This window comes from Gorilla gorilla, chromosome 4 (assembly GCF_029281585.2).
Source record: "Gorilla gorilla gorilla isolate KB3781 chromosome 4, NHGRI_mGorGor1-v2.1_pri, whole genome shotgun sequence".
In the NCBI taxonomy this organism is placed as follows: domain Eukaryota; kingdom Metazoa; phylum Chordata; class Mammalia; order Primates; family Hominidae; genus Gorilla; species Gorilla gorilla.
In genome coordinates, this window is record NC_073228.2 from 56,834,974 (window position 1) to 56,853,224 (window position 18,251).

The following is an 18,251-nucleotide window of genomic DNA, read 5'->3' on the forward strand; positions in this document are numbered from 1 at the left end:
CTATCCGCTCTCTGGCCTGCCTCAGTGTTCTACAGCAGTTACACACAGGCAGTGGTATCTGTGAGCAGCTCTGTGGACTCAAAGGTTTTTTTCCTGAGAGGCATGACCCAGGCCAGCTGATTCATCAGAATCAGGTGAGCGTGACCTGCTCTCTTCCCTCCAGGCGGACTTGGGGACAGTGGCTACGGTGCGGGCGGTGTTGGCCTCTGTGGGGCAGCAGGATGACCGAGGAGGGTCATCCCTGAGCACTCACCAGGCGCCCGTTCTACACTGCCCGTGTAGACGATTGGCTCTTTCGTCTCCATGGTGGCTTCGTAGAGTGGGTGCTGTTCCCAAATGTCCCCATTCGACAGATGAGACGTCTGGGGTCAGAGAGGCAGTAACCGGCCTGGGAATCCGGACATGACCCTGAGTTTTGCTCTCAGCCCTGCCGTGTGCTGTGCTGGAATTCAGGCCTGAACCCTGTGACCTCCCTGCCCTAGATCCCAAATCTGCCCAGGTTTCTGATCCCGATGGGGCAGAGCCTGGTCCTGGCAGAGCCACTGCTATAGAGCCACTGGTATAGATCCACTGGCATAGATCCACTGACGGTCCTCAGAACACCTCTGTGCCCTAAGCTGGGTCCTGATGGTCGCTGTGGGCCCCAGTGAACACACATGGTCCCTTGTCCGGGGGAGCCTGCTGCCCCTGGGCAGCTGTGGAAAATGAAGGAGCCCTGGAGGGCTGGCTGAGGGGAGACTATCTTCCCTTGTGTTCAAAGGGGTCCGGGCACTAGGGTTCTCCCCAGGTATTTCTTGTTCTGCGTGGTCCTCTTGAGGCCTCGCCCTCCTTTTGCCTCGAGTATTCCCAGGAGGGACGGTCCATCCAGGTGTTCTCCAGGACCAAGGACCCACTGTTCTTCCTCAGTGACCCAGGAAAATGAAGCCTCCTCCTGTTGGGACGGCTCAGAATGGTGGACTCCACAGTCCCTCCACGAGAGACATGGTTTCCATGCGTACAATAGATCTTTCTCATCCCCCAAACCGAACACCCTCCTGCTCAACAGGCGTTATTCCTAAAGTGGCTTCACTGTTCAGACTGAAGAGCCACAGTAGCCAAAGTGATGAGCGGAGTAGAACCGAGCAGTCAGGAGAGATCTTGTTCCCTGTAGGAAACTGGGCATCTCTGAGGCCCTGAGCATCCCAGGAGGCCGATTGCACAGAGACCTCTGGTCGCTGACCCCAGTCTGCCTCCACATCCCTGGAATAGCCCATCATGGGCCCTTCACCCTTGGCAGGTGGAAACCATTCAACCTGCTGGGGCCGGTGTGTCCCCATTTCATGGCATTGGGGGACAACAGGATTCTGTCTAGGCCCCACTGTACTCAAGTCCTTGGGAAGATGCCCACCCCTGCTTGGGACTTGAGACTCCAGAGACTCGAGCAGCTGTGGGCCACTGGGTCTGGCCCCTTTTTACCTGGGGGCGGCGGTGGAATGGGGGTTACGCAGCCAGCCAGCATCTGGGAGCCCGGCGAGAGCGGTTCAGGTGTTCTCCGAAGCCGCCGCGTACAGTGTAACCTTTAGACAATTTTGTCTCACAGGATGGACGTGGTAGAGGTCGCGGGTAGTTGCTGGGCACAAGAGCGAGAGGACATCATTATGGAATACGAAAAGGTACAAGTCGGTCTGCTTCTTGGAGGGAGGCCTCTTCCAGTGTGCCCTGGTCAAAGGGTCCTGGGCTCCCTAGGAGCACAGGGCAGGGACGGGTGGCCAATGCCCCCAGGCCCTTGCACCCTTTACCTTGGACCCCTCACCAAGGCTCCCTCTGGGCTACAGGGACACCGACCTGGGCTGTCAGAGGACAACGGGCCTAAGGCTTTTGGAGGCTACAACAACGTCGATCATTTGGGGATTTTACAGTGAGTCCTCTGCACTCCCCTCACCCCTAAAGCACCTGTCTCAGCTCAGGGATGGGTTTGCTTTTAGAAAGGCCTTTCTGATGCAGGACATGTCTCACCAGGTCGGGTCAACCTCCTTTCCAGGGACAGAACTCCTCCCTGACTCCCCTGCAGGTCCAGCCCGAGGTTGTTGTTAGGCCAGAGGTGTGGGACCCATCTAGGGAGCCGGTGGGAATGGAGACTGGGCTAGGTCAGGCCCCTGGGCGCTCAGCAGTTCTGTCGGCAAGTGAGCACAAGAGGAGCGGGGCAGCCTGAGGGTCTGGCCCTGTCTACTTGGAGACAACCCCGGTGAGATGCAAGGGTTATGGCCACAGGGTGAGGGGACGCCTGGCCCAGCTTCAGGGCTGTTGTCCAGCAGGTCTCTGAGGGCCCACCTGCCCCTGTTCTCCCCCATTCCCCTAGAGCTACAGCCCTCACTGTCCCGTGAGGGGAAAAGGCATGGTGATAATGGGGGCTGTAGCCCTAGGAGAATGGGGGAGAAGATGGGCAGGGCCCCGTTCTGGGCATCTCACGGTGAGGCCAGGGAGGCAGCACGGCTTGCGGCTAAAGACCTGGGTCTGGTGCTGGGAAGGGATCTGGGGCTGGGCAAGAGGAGCCCAGCCAGGAGCCCATCCCTCAGGGATCACAGGATGGAGAGACAGAGGATCCCTGGGGAGGTAGGGTGGGAGGGAGCTGATGAGCCGTGCCACTTCTGAAATGCAGGGTGTGTGGCTCGGGTGCAGGGAGAGGCAGGTGGATGCTGGGAGGTCAGAACCTGCAAGGGCCTTGGGGCTGTCAAGTGGGGTGGGCCTCTGGTGCACCCAGAGTACACCGGGCAGGTCTCAGGGCAGGCTCCCTTGACCCTGGCAGGGTGATGTGGTCACTCCCTGAGGGACTCCTCTAAGGGCCCGGTCGCCCACCCTGGGCGGCCCTCATCCCATCTCAGGGCTAACCTTTCTCAGCTCCAGCAGAAAGCACCACCTCGAGTCCAGGACGGGCAGCCCCATTGGGCAGCCTGACCGCCCCCCATGCCAGGGGCCCCAGTAATCCCGGCCAGGCTGTCCCTACACTCCTTCTTCTCCCAGATCCTGCCCCCCCTGGGAGTCAGCCCCACAGGAAGGCCCTTGTCCTCCCTTCCCTGTGCCTTCTCCTGGGCTGAGCCCTGAGCTGGAAAGGGACAGAGCCAGTCCTTTCTGGGGGTCGGCACCCAGGCTGGGGCCGCTCCAGGCCCCGTGCAGTTCCTCAGCTCTGCCTGGGTTGCCTTACAGTGAGACGGAGCTGCCTCCTCTGACTGCGCGGGAGGCGAAGGTAAGAGCCTGATGCGTGGAGGGGCTGGTCCAGGGACGTAGGGACTGGGCGGGTGGTCAGTGAGGCAGAGGAAGCAGCTGGCCTGAGCGGTGGCTGGTGAGGGCAACACGCTGTCACTGGGAGGGGCAGCAGTCCCTGCTGGACCTGACCCCAGGTTGCTGTTCACTTTGGCAGTTTGATAAAATTCCAAAAGGAGAACCACAGTCCTGGCTTGGGGGTGGCTGCGCGCTTGTGTCAGGACCCCACCTAGAGGCTGGGACCTAAGACTGGTGTGTCTGTGGCCTGAGGATGGTACATCCCGGGGTCCCAAAGCCAGCCCACTGGTGCTCATTTGCTCAAAGGCTCTCAGCCCTTGAGGTCTGCCCTTCCCTGGCTCCTTCCAGCTGGCTCCCACCAGGGCTCCAGAGCCCAATACCCAGCATCCGTGGGTGGCTCTGGGAAGCCTGGCAGCTCCGCTAACTCCAACATGCCTCATTTGACAGCAAATTCGGCGGGAGATCAGCCGAAAGAGCAAGTGGGTGGATATGCTGGGAGACTGGGAGAAATACAAAAGCAGCAGGAAGGTAATGTGTGGAGGGAGGAAGCACTCTCTGCAGAGACAGGGGACAGGCACCCATGGCTGTGGCCTGGCACCGTCAGCCTCTCAGAGGGTGGGTGGCACACTGTCCTCGCCCAGAGGACTGCAGGCCTGGTCGCCAGATTTCCTGCCTATTCGTGCAAGCGTCACCTTGCTGGGAGGGAATCTGAATCTAGGGCTGGGACTACCCGGAGCTCAAGGCTAGGGATGCCCTGGTGACCTGAAGGAAGGAAAAGGTTCAGATCAGAGTTTCGACTCTGAGTGTCCATCCACTCTTTCAGTCCTGGGAAGGGAGACCCTGTCCCAGCTTGATCTCACCTCTACTGAGGAATCATGGGGCCAAAACCGACAATTTCCAGAATCCCCGGGCTCTGGTCCTCACTGGGGTCACCCCGTGGCCTGTGACACCAGATTGTTTTCTGCCGACAGCTCATAGATCGAGCGTACAAGGGAATGCCCATGAACATCCGGGGCCCGATGTGGTCAGTCCTCCTGAACATTGAGGAAATGAAGTTGAAAAACCCCGGAAGATACCAGGTACGCTCAGCCAGAGCACAACAAACAGGACAGGCCGTGTCAGGGGCCCAGGTCTCCAGCTGGAGGGAACGTCAAGACCACCCTGGGGAGCTGGGGGTGAAGGTCAGATGAACACCCTGGGCACAGATGGTGACACAGTCACCACAGACAAACTCAGCTCTGGTGACCCTCCCTGGCTTCAGTAACAAGCCAAAATGCAGCTTTCTGCAGAAGGAAACCTTCCTTCTGTCCTTCCTTCCCGAAGTGCTGACTGTGGGCTGACTGCCACTGGGGGCAGGGAGTCTTCCATCTGTCCTGAGACTGCTTCCTCCTCTTGGCCCTGCCCTACAGATCATGAAGGAGAAGGGCAAGAGGTCATCTGAGCACATCCAGCGCATCGACCGGGACATCAGCGGGACATTAAGGAAGCATATATTCTTCAAGGATCGATACGGAACCAAGTAAGCCTACGGGAGCCACAGGGTCCCAGCAGAGATGGGGTGAATGAGAGGGATGGGGGCTTCCCCGGAGCAGAAGCCAGGGTCACCCAGGAGGGATGACACAGCTGCCAAGAGCTCTCCCGGCCTAGGGAGCAGCCGGCACCATGAACCGAGCACCTCCCTGGTTCCAAGCCCTGGGCCAGACTGGAACATGTGGGGCCAGAACCCAGGAGGGTCCTGAGGAGATGGAAGGCAGCAAATAAAATCATGCACAATGGTGAAAGGTGCTCTCCCTGACTCATGGGGACCCATGGTAGGACCCACGGGAGGGTGGCAGGATAAAGGGCCCATGAGCCCCCCCAGGCAACAGTGACAGCACCAAATGCTGGGAGAATTAGGGATCCTGGAAACTCTCATCCAGGTCTGCTGGGAACAGGACGTGGCACAGCCATGTTGGCAGCCAGTTGGGCAGTGGCTCACAAAGCTCGATGGACTTGAACCACACATCCCCAAAGTGTCACAGATATTGAACCCACTGATTTGGAAACTGCCATCCACATGAAACCTGCATGCCAGGTTCACTGCTTGACTCCTCGTCACTCACACACGGAGCCTTCGGGGACGGCCTTCAACACGGGAATGGGGAGAGCAAGGCTGGTCCTCCCTTCAAACGGAAGACCCAGTGAGAAAAGGGAACGAGCCGGTGATGCCCGCACGAACGTGGGTGGATCCTAGATGCATTTTGCTGAGGGACAGAAGCCAGACCCAATAAGCTACCACAGTAGGATTCCCATTCCTAGGCCATTCTGGAAAAGGCCAAACCACAGGGACATAGAAGCAGTCTGGGTGGCCAGGGGCTGACGGATCGGGGAGAGGCTGGGTACATAGGGGCCACCCTGGAGACTTGGAGGATGAAGGAGTCGCCCCAGGAGGGGCTGGCGCGGTGGCCGGGAGACTCTGCACATTGGTTCGGAACCGTGGAGGAACTGTACACCCACAGACTGAACTGGCGTGTGTGCAAACTGAAAAAAAAAGAAAAATCATTCAGAGTGAAAAGGATCAGGCAAGTCACTGTACAACTGGGCTATTTGCATGTCACAGATGTGGATTTTACTGAAACATTTCTTCAAGAGTCTCAGGCCCTGAAGAGCTCACTGCTTATCTGGTGAATCATCTGAACCTGAAATGGGATTTGCTGTTAGGCTTTATAGACAAAGTGAAATTAACAACATCTGCACAAAACAAACCAAAGCCCCCTTTCTCTGTTTCCTAGGCAGCGGGAACTGCTCCACATCCTGCTGGCGTATGAGGAGTATAACCAGGTGAGTATTCCCGGCAGTGAGGTTCCCGGGCCATATTTCCATATTGACAGGAGTGGGTGTCCGGTGGCGGTGTCGTTGCTTCTTTTAAAGTTAGTATTTGTGACCCACCAGGATATAGGAGGTAGGATGTCAGCTCACCGCTGGCATAAAACTCCAAGGAAGGGGGTGGTCTCAAGGGGTCAAGCTGAGACACAAAGGAGTCAGGGCCTGGACTCCTGGTGTCACCTGGGCCTGACCACCACTTCTCAGAACAAGAAATGACGCCCTCCTCCTGGGGCTGCCCCAAAGCCCAGGAGCTTGGCAGCATCGCACACAGGATGGTGCTATCAGCAGACATTTTGGACAAGGTGCTGAAGTGCCTGACGGACTTGGCTCTTGTCATGAAATGAATGCGCATCCTGAGGAAGCCTCTTTTTCAGAGGAAGCCTCTCCTTCAGAGGAAGCCTCTCCAGTCACCTCTGCCCTCTCCAATGACATGAGTCCTCCCAGGTGACCTCAGCCCTCCCAGGTGATGTCCTTCCATGGTGACTCTGGCTCTTGCAGGAGGTGGGCTACTGCAGGGACCTGAGCCACATCGCCGCCTTGTTCCTCCTCTATCTTCCTGAGGAGGATGCATTCTGGGCACTGGTGCAGCTGCTGGCCAGTGAGAGGCACTCCCTGCAGGGTAAGTGAACAGCTGCCCCGGGGACCTCCTGCAGCCAGACCTGGGGATGGCCACCCTGGCCAGGTGATCACAGCTTTCAGCCAAGGCACCCTCCTTGTGTCGCCAGCTTGTTGGGAGACTTTAGGATGTCTCTGCTGAGGGTCCCACAGGAGTCCACGGCTGACCCCCAAAGCCCAAATCAGACGCCTCTCATCCCCATCAGCAGAGGGCATCTCATCCTCCCCGTGGCCACCCTCTGTGTCCTGGAGCCACGCCCTCCGGCTCTGATTGTGTGCAGCTGACTCTCCCCTCCCTGAGAGTCCTCCTGCCCTCCAGCTGCCCGGGCTCCTGCTGCCATCGGTGCCCACGAATGGGCCGACCAAGCCCAGGTGGCAGCATCTCCCCATCCCCTGTTCCCTGGCCCGACCCAACTACCAGGAGGTGACCGGGAAGCCAAGCGCCCACCCAGTTCCGGCCGCCCTGTCGTGGCCTGAAAGTCAGGCTTGCCCTTTTTGCACCCTGGCCCAGGAGGCCTCCAGGGGAACCTCCAGCCAGGCTCCAGGGAATGTTCCCGCCCCACCTCCCCAGGGTAAAGGCCGCATGTTGAGGTCACCAGATGGGAGGGTGGGAGGCCTTGGGGTTTGGGGGCCTCTCCAGCTGCCCAGCTCTTGCAGCTGATGGCTCCACATCTTGGGGGAAGGCTGTGATTTCATGATGGGCTGGGGGCTTCTCAGGATTTCACAGCCCAAATGGCGGGACCGTCCAGGGGCTCCAAGACCAACAGGAGCATGAGGTAGCCACGTCACAACCGAAGACCATGGGGAATCAGGTGAGCTTATGGTCCCCTCAGCTCTTCCCAGAGGCCCTGCCTCCCGTGGGGCTGTAGGAGCAGGGGGGCTGGAGCCCCTCGTGGGGCTGGTGACTGGCTGAGTCCCAGCCAGGGCCTGACCTGGGACGTCGGGTTCTCCATGGGCTGGGAGTTGGTTTCCTTTCCTGCCCTGGAGGAGACAGAGGCACAGGGATGGGGGCCCAGCTCCCGCAGAGCAGGGCAAAGGGCAGTGTGTCCACCGGGAGTGTGGGAAGGTGACAGTGTTGTGGGGAGCTCTGGACACCGCCCAGTGTTCTGCACTAGGGGAAGGGTCTTCAGAGGCCCTGGAAGAGGGAGGTTTTTAGGGCAGCCCAGTGGCCTGAGCACCTCTGTTGCTTCCATCAGGACAAGAAAGATCTACGTGGGCAGCGTTCCCCGTTAGGCTGCCTCATCCGGCTATTGATTGACGGGGTAAGGAGGCATAGGGAGACCCTGGCTCAGGGACCCTCCTTGCCCTGCAGTGCCCTGCTTCCCCAGCCCGGGGGTCTGGCTCACTCCCAGCCCACAGGAGGCTCAGGCGGGTCCCCAAAGGACACACAAGCAAAACCCTCTGCCCAAGAGGGGTCATCCCAGGGCAATGGCTGGGGCTCAGGCCCAGCCTCATGGGCAGACTGGGCCAGGACCCCACTTGAGAGGGCTCAGGGAAGCCTCAAGCCCTGGGCAAGCCCCTCTCTCCAGGAGCCACATCCCCACTCAAATGAGTGCCCCCCATGAGGAGCTTCAAGACCTTGTCTGACCCAGCGTCCTGGAGGGCTCAGGCGACCCTCATGGGGAAGGTCACTGACTCTGGAGACTGAAGCCCCAGTGTGCGCAGCTCGAGCCACCAGCCCCAGCCTGGAAGGACCAGGTTCTTTCACACCTGCTGTCCCCACAGATCTCTCTCGGGCTCACCCTGCGCCTGTGGGACGTGTATCTGGTAGAAGGCGAACAGGCGTTCATGCCGATAACAAGAATCGCCTTTAAGGTTCAGCAGAGTAAGTCTACGTGTGCCCAGCGGGGCCTGGGGAGCCCTGGGGTCAGACCCCGACTGGCCCGAGGGCAGCTTCCTCACACTGTCCTCATGATCCTCTGTTCTGGCCCAGAGGGAGGTCTGGCCAGGTGGGCTGGGCAGGACACTGTGACACCGAGCCCATCCCCCACATGACCCAGATGAAAGTCGAGAGTGTGGTGAGCACTTCCCTGTCCGGATCGCCCCCCAGCCACAGTCTCCTGTGTATATCTGGACGCCTGGGGTGGCCACAAAAGGATCCGGCACCGCCCAGTAGGAGACTGAAGTGGCCACGGGGTATGAGCTGTGACCATTCCCAGGTAACTCCCCTGGCCTGATATCCACCCTGTCCCTAGAGCGCCTCACGAAGACGTCCAGCTGTGGCCTGTGGGAACGTTTTTGCCACCGGTTCGTTGATACCTGGGCCAGGGATGATGACGCCGTGCTCAAGCGTCTTAGGGCCTCTATGAAGAAAGTAACAAGAAAGCAGGGGGACCTGCGACCCCCAGGTGGGCTCCAGTGCCATGTCCCCTCCCATGTCACCCTCTGGGGTAGTCAATAGTAGGGGAGTGCCCGGGACCCGCAACCCTACTACCTGGGCCTTCCTCTTCACCTTTTCTTCCTCCTCTTCCTCCTGGACTCTAAGAAAGTACAGGAGGCCCACCGGTCCTCAGGCCAGGCGCTCAGTGCGTGTATACTGGACATGCTGTGCACGCAGGAGGGGGATGTGGGCAAGACCCTCCAACGAGCCCCCTCCCACTTTCCACGGTGTCTCCCTCTCCCCCTCGCAGGGCCCTCCAAGTTACTACAGGAGCCCAGACCCATTTATGGGAGACCCCGCCCCTCCCTGCAAGCACCCACAGCCTCAGAGAGCAGCAGAGGCCCCTCACTCCTGCACGCTCCTCCAAGGTTGCCAGGACAACAAGCCTTGAGCCAGGGAGACAAGGGAATCAGTGTCCCTGAGCCACAGAGCATTCAGGGAGAGGGCACAGGCAGGACCCCAGCCCCAGAGCCAGAGCCAAGAGTTCAGCCAGAAGTGGGAACGTTGAGTCCTGGCACGGACTGGGCAGCCCAGGAGGGCAGAGGGTGACCCGCATCCGGGCCCAATCACCCACTGCGGAGACAGGTCCCCACGTGAGGTGACAAGGGGCTGGGTGACATCCAAGGCCCCTCCCACCTGAGTTCTGACTGGGGGCCGTATCCCAGGCCCAACAGCCCTGGGACGAAGGTGTGTGGCAGGAAGCCCCCAGCCAGTCTGAACCCTGGGGGCAGTCCCAGGAGCCACCCGCCATGCCACGACATCTTCCCCACGCCAGGCAGCACGCACCCCTCCCTCTGGGATCAGCAGACTACAGGCGTGTCCTCAGTGTCAGTCCACGGGGGCCACACAGAGACCCCGAGGACTCCAGAGACGCAGGCAGGTGGGGCCCAGCCCGGAAAGGCCTGCGTGGGCTCACTGGAGATGCTGACCGCGTCTGTTTTCCTTTCAGCCAAAGCCGAGCAAGGGTCGTCGGCATCCAGGCCTGTGCCGGCTTCACGTGGCGGGAAGACCCTCTGCAAGGGGGACAGGCAGGCCCCTCCAGGCCCACCAGCCCGGTTCCCGCGGCCCATTTGGTCAGCTTCCCCGCCACGGGCACCTCGTTCTTCCACACCCTGTCCTGGTGGGGCTGTCCAGGAAGACACCTACCCTGTGGGCACTCAGGGTGTGCCCAGCCCGGCCCTGGCTCAGGGAGGACCTCAGGGTTCCTGGAGATTCCTGCAGTGGAACTCCATGCCCCGCCTCCCAATGGACCTGGACGTAGAGGGCCCTTGGTTCCGCCATTATGATTTCAGACAGAGCTGCTGGGTCCGTGCCATATCCCAGGAGGACCAGCTGGCCCCCTGCTGGCAGGCTGAACACCCTGCGGAGCGGGTGAGATCGGCTTTCGCTGCACTGAGCCACAACGTGGGCATGGACTTCCCGGCCCTGCAGTGCACCCAGCACTGATTCCAACCAGGGCGCCCCCTTCGGAGCTAGGGACGAACAGCAGTGTGCTCCCACCTCGGGGCCTTGCCTCTGCGGCCTCCACTTGGAAAGTTCTCAGTTCCCTCCAGGCTTCTAGAAGCATCTGGGCCAGGGCTCATGGCTGGATAATTTCCCTAGGCTTAACAACCCAAGCAAGCTTCGCATCCTCGTTTTATTTTTGGTTAAACTTATGAGAGTGTATTAAGACAGAGAGCAGCTCGAGAGACATTCAGAGATGGAACACACCAGACCCCAGATCACAAAGCCAACCATGCCCAGCCCCTCCCAACACCCCCAGCCCCACGACCATCGTTCTGAATTCTGACGACACCGTGAGCCTGCCTTTGTACTTTAAACTCATGGAAGGATAACCACCTTCACGTTTTGAAATAAATGTTTCCTGTTGAAATGATTTTAGATTTTAGACAGAAATATTGAAAAGGCACTATAGTGTCCTCCTATAACTTCCATCCAGCTGCCCCTAATAATGATGTTTTGCAGTCCCATGGCACATAAGAAATTTAGGCCGGGTGTGGTGGCTCACACCTGTAATCCCAGCAATTTGAGAGGTCGAGGTGGGAGGTTCAGGTTCACTTGAGTCTAGAAGTCTGAGACCAGCCTGGGAAACCTAGGTGGACCCGGTCTCTAGAGAAAAGTCAAAGAAATTAGCCAGGCATGGTGGCGTGTGCCTATACTCCCACCTAGTCAGGAGGCTGAGGCAGGATTATTGCTGGAGCCCACGAGATCCAGGAAGCAGTGAGCCATGATTGCACCACTGCACTCCAGCCTGGGTGACGGAGTGAGACTTTATCTCTTAAAAAAATTTAAGAAATTTAATGTGGGTACAATTCTATTAACTCAATAATAATGTGAACTATTATCTAACGTTATGAAGGCTAGAATTATCCCATTTTTGCCTAACTTCTCATACCTGTTCCAAGATCCCACCTTGGACTCACCCTCTGCCTTCAGCTCACGTCTCTTCAGCTTCCTCCACATGGTCCAGCAAACACACACCTGGGCTGAATGGGAGAGCTGGTTGCTCATACATAAAGGTAGACCGGTGGGCAGGGATTTTCAAACTTATACAGTCAATGAGTTTTCCTTGGTGTTCTGGAGAGCACCGTTTGAGAAACGCTTTGACAGTGAATCCAGGCCTCAAGATCCATCAGCTGCTCTAGCTTGAATTTTGCTCAAGCTCAGTGAACACCTGCTCTGCCGGGTGCACGTGAAAGGGGCAAGGATGAGTAAGCTGTAGATAAAGAAGACAGGACGCAGGGGGTCTGTCTAAGCTCTATCCCATGCCTTCAGCACTGAGGGATGAAATCCAACTCTTAGGGAACGGTGGCCACGTGCTGGGCCAGCCCCAGGCTCTCAGGATCTGACAGTGAGTGACGCAGAGCCAGGCCTTGCCCCTGGGGAGCTCTCCAGCATACACCTCCCTCTCCCCTCCCAGCGTCCCGCAAAGCAGGCGTCAACGCCATTGTGAATGCACAGAGGAGGAACCTGACTGTTAGACCTGGGTTTTCCAGGGTTGCACGGCTTCTGGGAGAGGGATGTGACCCTGAGGACAGGGCACAGGCCAGTGTAATGCCAGGATGGAATGAGCTGTGATCTGTGCTGCATAGAGGCCTAGGCCAAGGTGGGACTGACGGATGACCAGGTCAGCCGGGTCACTGAAAACACTCTTGGGTCCTCACCTGCCGGTTCCCAGGAGTCCGGAACTGCCAGGAGAGTGGTGGCAGGTCCCCCATCCTCAGCTGGGTGGGCCTGGATAGAACAGCAATGTGAGGGCACATTTCCCTGGCCATTCCCTCCAGGCACAGCTGTGACCTGTTCATTCCAAATTTGTGGAAGTATTTCCACACACACAGAACTGCAAATAGCAGTGGACATGGTGAGAGGCGTTTGCACATGGGATAGGCAGGATTTTGGAGGCAGAGCCTCCAGGGCTTGCCGATGGGTTAGCTGCAGGGCTTGAGAGGGAACAGAGAATCCAGGATGATGTGTTCAAATCTGTCCATTCACCTCTTCCATTCCATGCCTGTGCTGGGCACTGGGAGAGACAGATGCGCACAGGAGCCGCGGCCGAGGGGAGGTGTGGGGGGAAGCCCAGAGTGTCTGGGCAGGGTAGGAAGCCCAGAGCGTCTACTGGGAGCCGAAGGCTTAGGTCCACCTGGGTGCCGTCCAGGTTCTCTGCATGTAGAAGTATAGGCTGAGCTTCCTGGAGGAGGAGCAGCTGCTGTTGCTGGTGACCAGCACATTGAGGAACGGAGACTACTCTGTCAACAGACAGGGGGATGACCTGAGGTCTGGATGGTCTAGGGGGTGGTAGGGCCCAGGAGGACCCAGGAAAGGGTCTCGGGGATGCAGAACATCCTATGGAGGGCATTTGGGAGTCAGTGCTCAGGTCACTCCGGGTCACTCAGGTCATTTGCCGGCCCCTGTCATAATTATTGCCATATGAGAGTGCCACCCGTCCTATGACATATTTTATATATTTCTGTGAATGGCCTACTTGTTTGTATTTATGAATTTATGTTTAAAGGATGGGCAGGGGTGCTCGAGAGGTCCCCAGGAGTTTCCCTCTGGGGAGAGGGGCCCACCCCTTCCCAGCAGCCATCTGAGCCCCCCGATCACTTGGCCACAGCCTCTGCCTGGAGAAAGCATCCCCCTCGGAGATATACGGACATCAGAAGAAACCTTCCTCTGTCACCAGGACAAATCCTGTTCTTATTTGAACCAAGGCCAGTTTTCCTAATGAATGCAGGGAGGACAGCACAGATCAATGAAACCAGCAGATAATCCACAAGACAGTTTCCCAGAGCTGGGAAATTTCCTTCCCTGCCAACACTTTTCCTGAAAGTTCTTAAGAATGAGGCAAACAGTTTAAGTCTCTCTTGCACTGTTCTTTTAGTGAAAGAGTTCAATGAGGAAGGAGAGGAAGTGGAGCATATGCTTAGTTTCCAAGCTGGAAAAGTGGCCCATGGTTAACCAAGACTAGATGTAAAAGCACAGGTGGCCGCAGGTCCAGGTGAGCCGGTCCTATGATGGCATGGCTGCTAATGCCAACAGATGCTCCTGTCCTCTCCTTTCAAGACTGACTTCTTCTGGTCTTTCATTCGTTAAAATAAAATTGACAGGGCATCATCCGAGAAGCTCTACACTTTCCCTTACTTGGATTTCAGACTCTAGATTCTGCTGAGATTTGAGCTTCATGGTGAACACATTCTTGGTGTGCTTGCTGCTGAGGGGTGTGGAGGACAGAGAGATGGTGAAATGGCAAAGTGGCTCTTGAGCATGGGTGGGGGAAGCCCCCACATGTCTGAGTCAGTGCCACCTGGACACTACCCTTGGAGCATCCTGCTGAGGTGGCCATTCGGGTTTTCTTTCCTTTCCTTTTATTCCACTGTTTCTGAATCACAAATAAAAATCCAAGGCAAACAGCACATTCAGATCCCCAAGCTCTCCACCTCCAATGTGACCGGGGACGTGCACCACTTCAGGCTCATGCAGGACCCACAGCGTTTGGACCTCAGCTAAGGGACCTGCTTCTCTTCAGCACACTGGGCTTGTTTGTGTTGGGGTCTGAGCCCTGAGCGCATGGTCAAGGAGACCCCCAGGTCTTTCTGAACAGAGACAGCTGGCCTGGCGGCCTCCCTCTCACTGCATGCAAGAGTCTGTTAGGGCGGCTGTCTTGCTTCTATGTGTTGGGAAATTCAATGTAGGTACCTAAAAATGAAAAGTCCCAGGACATCTCCATGGCTTGGGATCCACAGGAGAGCATCATTGATGCTGGGGATAACTTAAACATATAGAAACCCGCAGGACTACCTTAGACAGGGCACAGGGCACAGCACCCGGGGATGCAGAGTGGAAAGTTCACCACTACAGCCTGGAATTGCCTCTGTGATGCCTTCTTCATGACACTTGGCTGCCTTCGTGGCTGGAAAGCTGAGGCCCGGATCCCAACATGGCCACAGGCTAGCAGCTTGCTTCACCTTCCTGAACTGCAATTTCTCCATCTGAGCCTTTCTCCTAAGAGGAGTGTGCAGGGTCACTTAGCCCATATGGGCCAGAAACCCCGCACAGTGCCAGGCACACAGCAGGCCCTCGGCAGATGCTGCCCCCTTCTGTCTCCACCACCCTCCTGGGGCTCCCTCCTGAAACAGCCTCCCTCAGCGCCTTGAGTCTTGCACCCTAACAGCCTCTTGCATGCAGTGAGAGGGAGGCCCCCAGGCCAGCTGCCTCTGTTCAGAAAGACCTGGGGGTCTCCTTGACCATGGGCTCAGGGCTCAGACCCCAACACAAACAAGCCCCGTGTGCTGAAGAGAAGGAAGTCCTTTAGCTGAGGTCCAAAGGCTGTGAGTCCTGCATGAGCCTGAAGTGGTGCAGGTGCCGGGTCACACTGGAGGTGTAGAGCTTGGGGATCTGAATGTGCTGTTTGCCTCGGACATCAAACATCTCACAGACTGCCTGGAAGAAGGTGGAGCAGACTGGGGTTAATGGTCAGCAGCAGCAGCATCCCCACCACTGGGGCTATCCCTTTTTAGGCCCTTACCATGGGCCAAACACTGAGCCATGTGCTCCATGTAACTTCTAAGCACGCTTACCTGATAGGGTGACAGCAAAGACTCGAAGAGGTGCCTGGGCTTGGCACATAGTAGCTATTGCTACTATTATGAATGTTGTTTTGCCTTTGTTTTTGTTTTGAGACACGGCCTCACTCTGTTGCCCAGGTTGGAGTACAGCAGTGCCATCATAGCTCACTGAAGCCTCAACCTCCCTGGGTTCGAGCAATCCTCCCACCTCAGCCTCCCAAGTAGCTGAGACTACAGGTGTGCGCCACCAAGCCCAGACAATTTTTTGTATTTTCAGTAGAGACTGGTTTTGCCAAGTCGCCCAGGCTGGTTTTGAACTCTGGGGTTCAAGCAATCTGCCCACCTCAGCCTCCCAAAGTGCTGGCATTACAGGCGTGTGCCACTGCGCCCAGCCATTATGAATGTCAATATTGACATGATCTTGTATCCTTATGCCCACACTGGGAGAGGTCTGATTGTCCCCATGTTCCTGGTGTGGAACCACATGGAAGAGGCCTATGTTATCCCAACAGCGCAGAAGCACAGCCTGAGTCTCTTCTTTGGCTGAGCCAAGGGCATGCTGGAGAGGCCTGAGAGAAGAAGGAGTCGCCCTTGTGACCAGTGCCCTTTTGGTTCACAAGGAACGTCTCCTCTTGTTTAAGCGACTTGGCTGAGCTTGCTACTTCTGCTTTGAGAGTCAAATATCAGGATCAAGACTTTAATTATCCCCAATTTACAGATGATGAAACCATATTGGGCAGGAAAGAAAGTCACCCCAGGAGAGCAAGTTGGACCTGAGCACTGGCTGAGGACAAAGGGGAATGATAATTTGGGATGTAGCTTGTTAAGGGGTCTCACAAGTGTTCTTGTGATCCAGGTGTCGAGAGGATACAGCAGAAAGGTTGCCAGGGAGACGAGGGTAGGGTACACTGCAAGAGTGGGAGAAATTAGAGAGAACATGCAACAAAGCCTTGGGACACTGGGAGGGGGATGGACCACCCTGTTATGTGCTATGGGAGAAGACAGCAAGAAAAGGAATCTGTGTTAAATCCCGAGAGCCTGCAGGAGAAGCAAATGCCCTTCATTTTCTTCATCAGCGGCGAGACTGGCATCCCTGCAGCTTTGGGAAACCATGCTAGTGTAGATGCCAGCTCACGCCAGCGGGCCTGACTGGGAGACCTTGGGCTGGGGTTCTGGTCTGGGGCTCCTAGTCCTGATGGGAGGAGAGTTCAGCCCCAGGTTTCCTGTACTTCAGCTCATATCCAGACAATGGTAATTATTGAAATGAGAGACTCAAAAGAAGATGGAACGTGAACTTTTTTGTTGTCCCATGTGGACACCTGTGTTCGGTTTCCAGTTCTACCTCTTGCTGTCTGTGTGTTCTTAAGTAACTCACTTAAACCTTTCTGAGTCTCATTTTCTTCATTTATAAAATAAAAGACATAACATTTATGTCAGATATTGTCCTGAGGATTAAATGGGAGAATGAACAAGCCTCTTCTGCATTCCCCTGGCATCCAGGGGGTGGAGGCCAGAGAAGCTGCTAAACGTCCTGCCAGGTGCAGGACAGCCCCCATCACAAAGAATTGACTGGATCCTGATGTCAGTAAGGCAGAATTGAGGATCCTTGGTGTGGGGGAAAAAGAATAAACTCAGAAGCTTGGCAGATCTCAGTTCAAACCCTGGTTGTATCACCTCTAGCTGAGTGACCTTAGGCAGGTCTGTGAACTCCCTGAGACTCGGCCTCCTCATCAGTAGAATGAGGTAGAAAAAAATGCCAAGGTCACCCAGAAATAACCCCGTGCATATATGGTCAACAGATCTTTGACAAGGCCATCAAGGATATACAATGTAGATTCTTTTATTCCTTTACTTTCTTAATAGACTTGCTTTCACTGTACTGTAAAAAAAAAAAAAAAAAGCACAATGTAGAAAGGAAACACTCTTCAATGAATGGTGTTGGGGAAAGTGCATGAAAAAGAATGAAATTGCACACCTGTTTTACATCATATACACAAAATTAGCTCAAAACGGATTAAAGATTTAAATATAATATCTGAAACCATGTAAATCCTGGAAGTAAACATAGGGAAAAATCTCCTCGACATTGGTCATAATTGGCAATATTTTTTTTGATATAACACCAAAGCACAGGCAACAAAAGTGAAAATAAATAAATGGGACTACATCAATCTTAAAAGGTTTTACACAGCGAAGGAAACCATGACAAAATGAAAAGGCAACCTACGGAATGGAAGAAAATATTTGCAACCCATATATTTGATAAGGGGTTATTTGAAAAAATGTAAGGAATTCACACAACTCAATAGCAAAAATTAATAAATACATGAATAACCCAATTAAAAATAAGCAAAGGACCCCAATGGACTTTTTTCCCCAAGGAAGATATACAAATGGCCAGCCAGCATATGAAAAGGTGCTCAACACCACTGATCATCAGAGAAATGCAAATCCAAACCACAATGAGATATTGCCTCATAGGATAGGACGGCTCTTATAAAAAAACGACAAGAGATAACAAGTGTTGGTGAAAGCATAGAGGAAAGAGAACCCTTGTGCACTGTTGGTTAGAATGTAAAGTGGTATAACCTTTACAGAAAACAGTACGGAGGTTCCTCCAAAAATTAGAAGCAGAACTACCATACGATTCAGCAATCAGGTTAGAACCTTGAAGAGAGATCTGCGCCCCATGTTTATTACAACACTATTCACAATACCCAAGATACGGAAACAGCCTAAGTGTCCAGCAACAGATGAATGGATAAATAAAATACATATAAACAATGGACTATTAGCCATTCAAAAGAAGAAACTCCTGTCCTGGATAAACCTGGAGGACATTACGCTAAGTGAAATAAGCCAGACACAGAAAGACAAGTTTTGTATGATCTCACTTATAGGTGGGATCTAAGAGAGTCAAACTCATAAAAACAGATAGTAGAATGGTGGTTGCCAAGGGCTGGGGGTGGGGAAAATGGGAAGCTATTAATCAAAGGGTGTAAACTTTCAGTTATAAGATGAACAAATTCTAGAGATTTAATGTACGGCATAGGTGGTAATGGATGTAA

The 18,251-nt window shown here is 55.4% G+C and overlaps 1 protein-coding gene across 2 annotated transcripts; it reads left to right on the top strand.

Moving 5' to 3' along the window:
- Positions 1 to 21: 21 nt before the first annotated feature.
- Positions 22 to 10,994, top strand: LOC129533813 (TBC1 domain family member 3G-like). Of its 2 annotated transcripts, XM_055388419.2 has the most exons (15): positions 22 to 134; positions 1,580 to 1,652; positions 1,815 to 1,897; positions 3,184 to 3,223; positions 3,706 to 3,786; positions 4,230 to 4,337; positions 4,668 to 4,777; positions 6,030 to 6,078; positions 6,622 to 6,742; positions 7,456 to 7,550; positions 7,935 to 8,000; positions 8,464 to 8,563; positions 8,934 to 9,086; positions 10,068 to 10,506; positions 10,550 to 10,994. In XM_055388419.2, exons 2-15 carry the CDS (start codon positions 1,581 to 1,583, stop codon positions 10,677 to 10,679), a joined length of 1,647 nt encoding a protein of 548 aa, XP_055244394.1. In that variant the 5' UTR covers positions 22 to 134; position 1,580; the 3' UTR covers positions 10,680 to 10,994. The 2 variants fall into 2 exon arrangements, with proteins under 2 accessions (XP_055244394.1, XP_055244393.1); XM_055388418.2 differs by having other exon boundaries at positions 10,068 to 10,994.
- Positions 10,995 to 18,251: the final 7,257 nt, after the last annotated feature.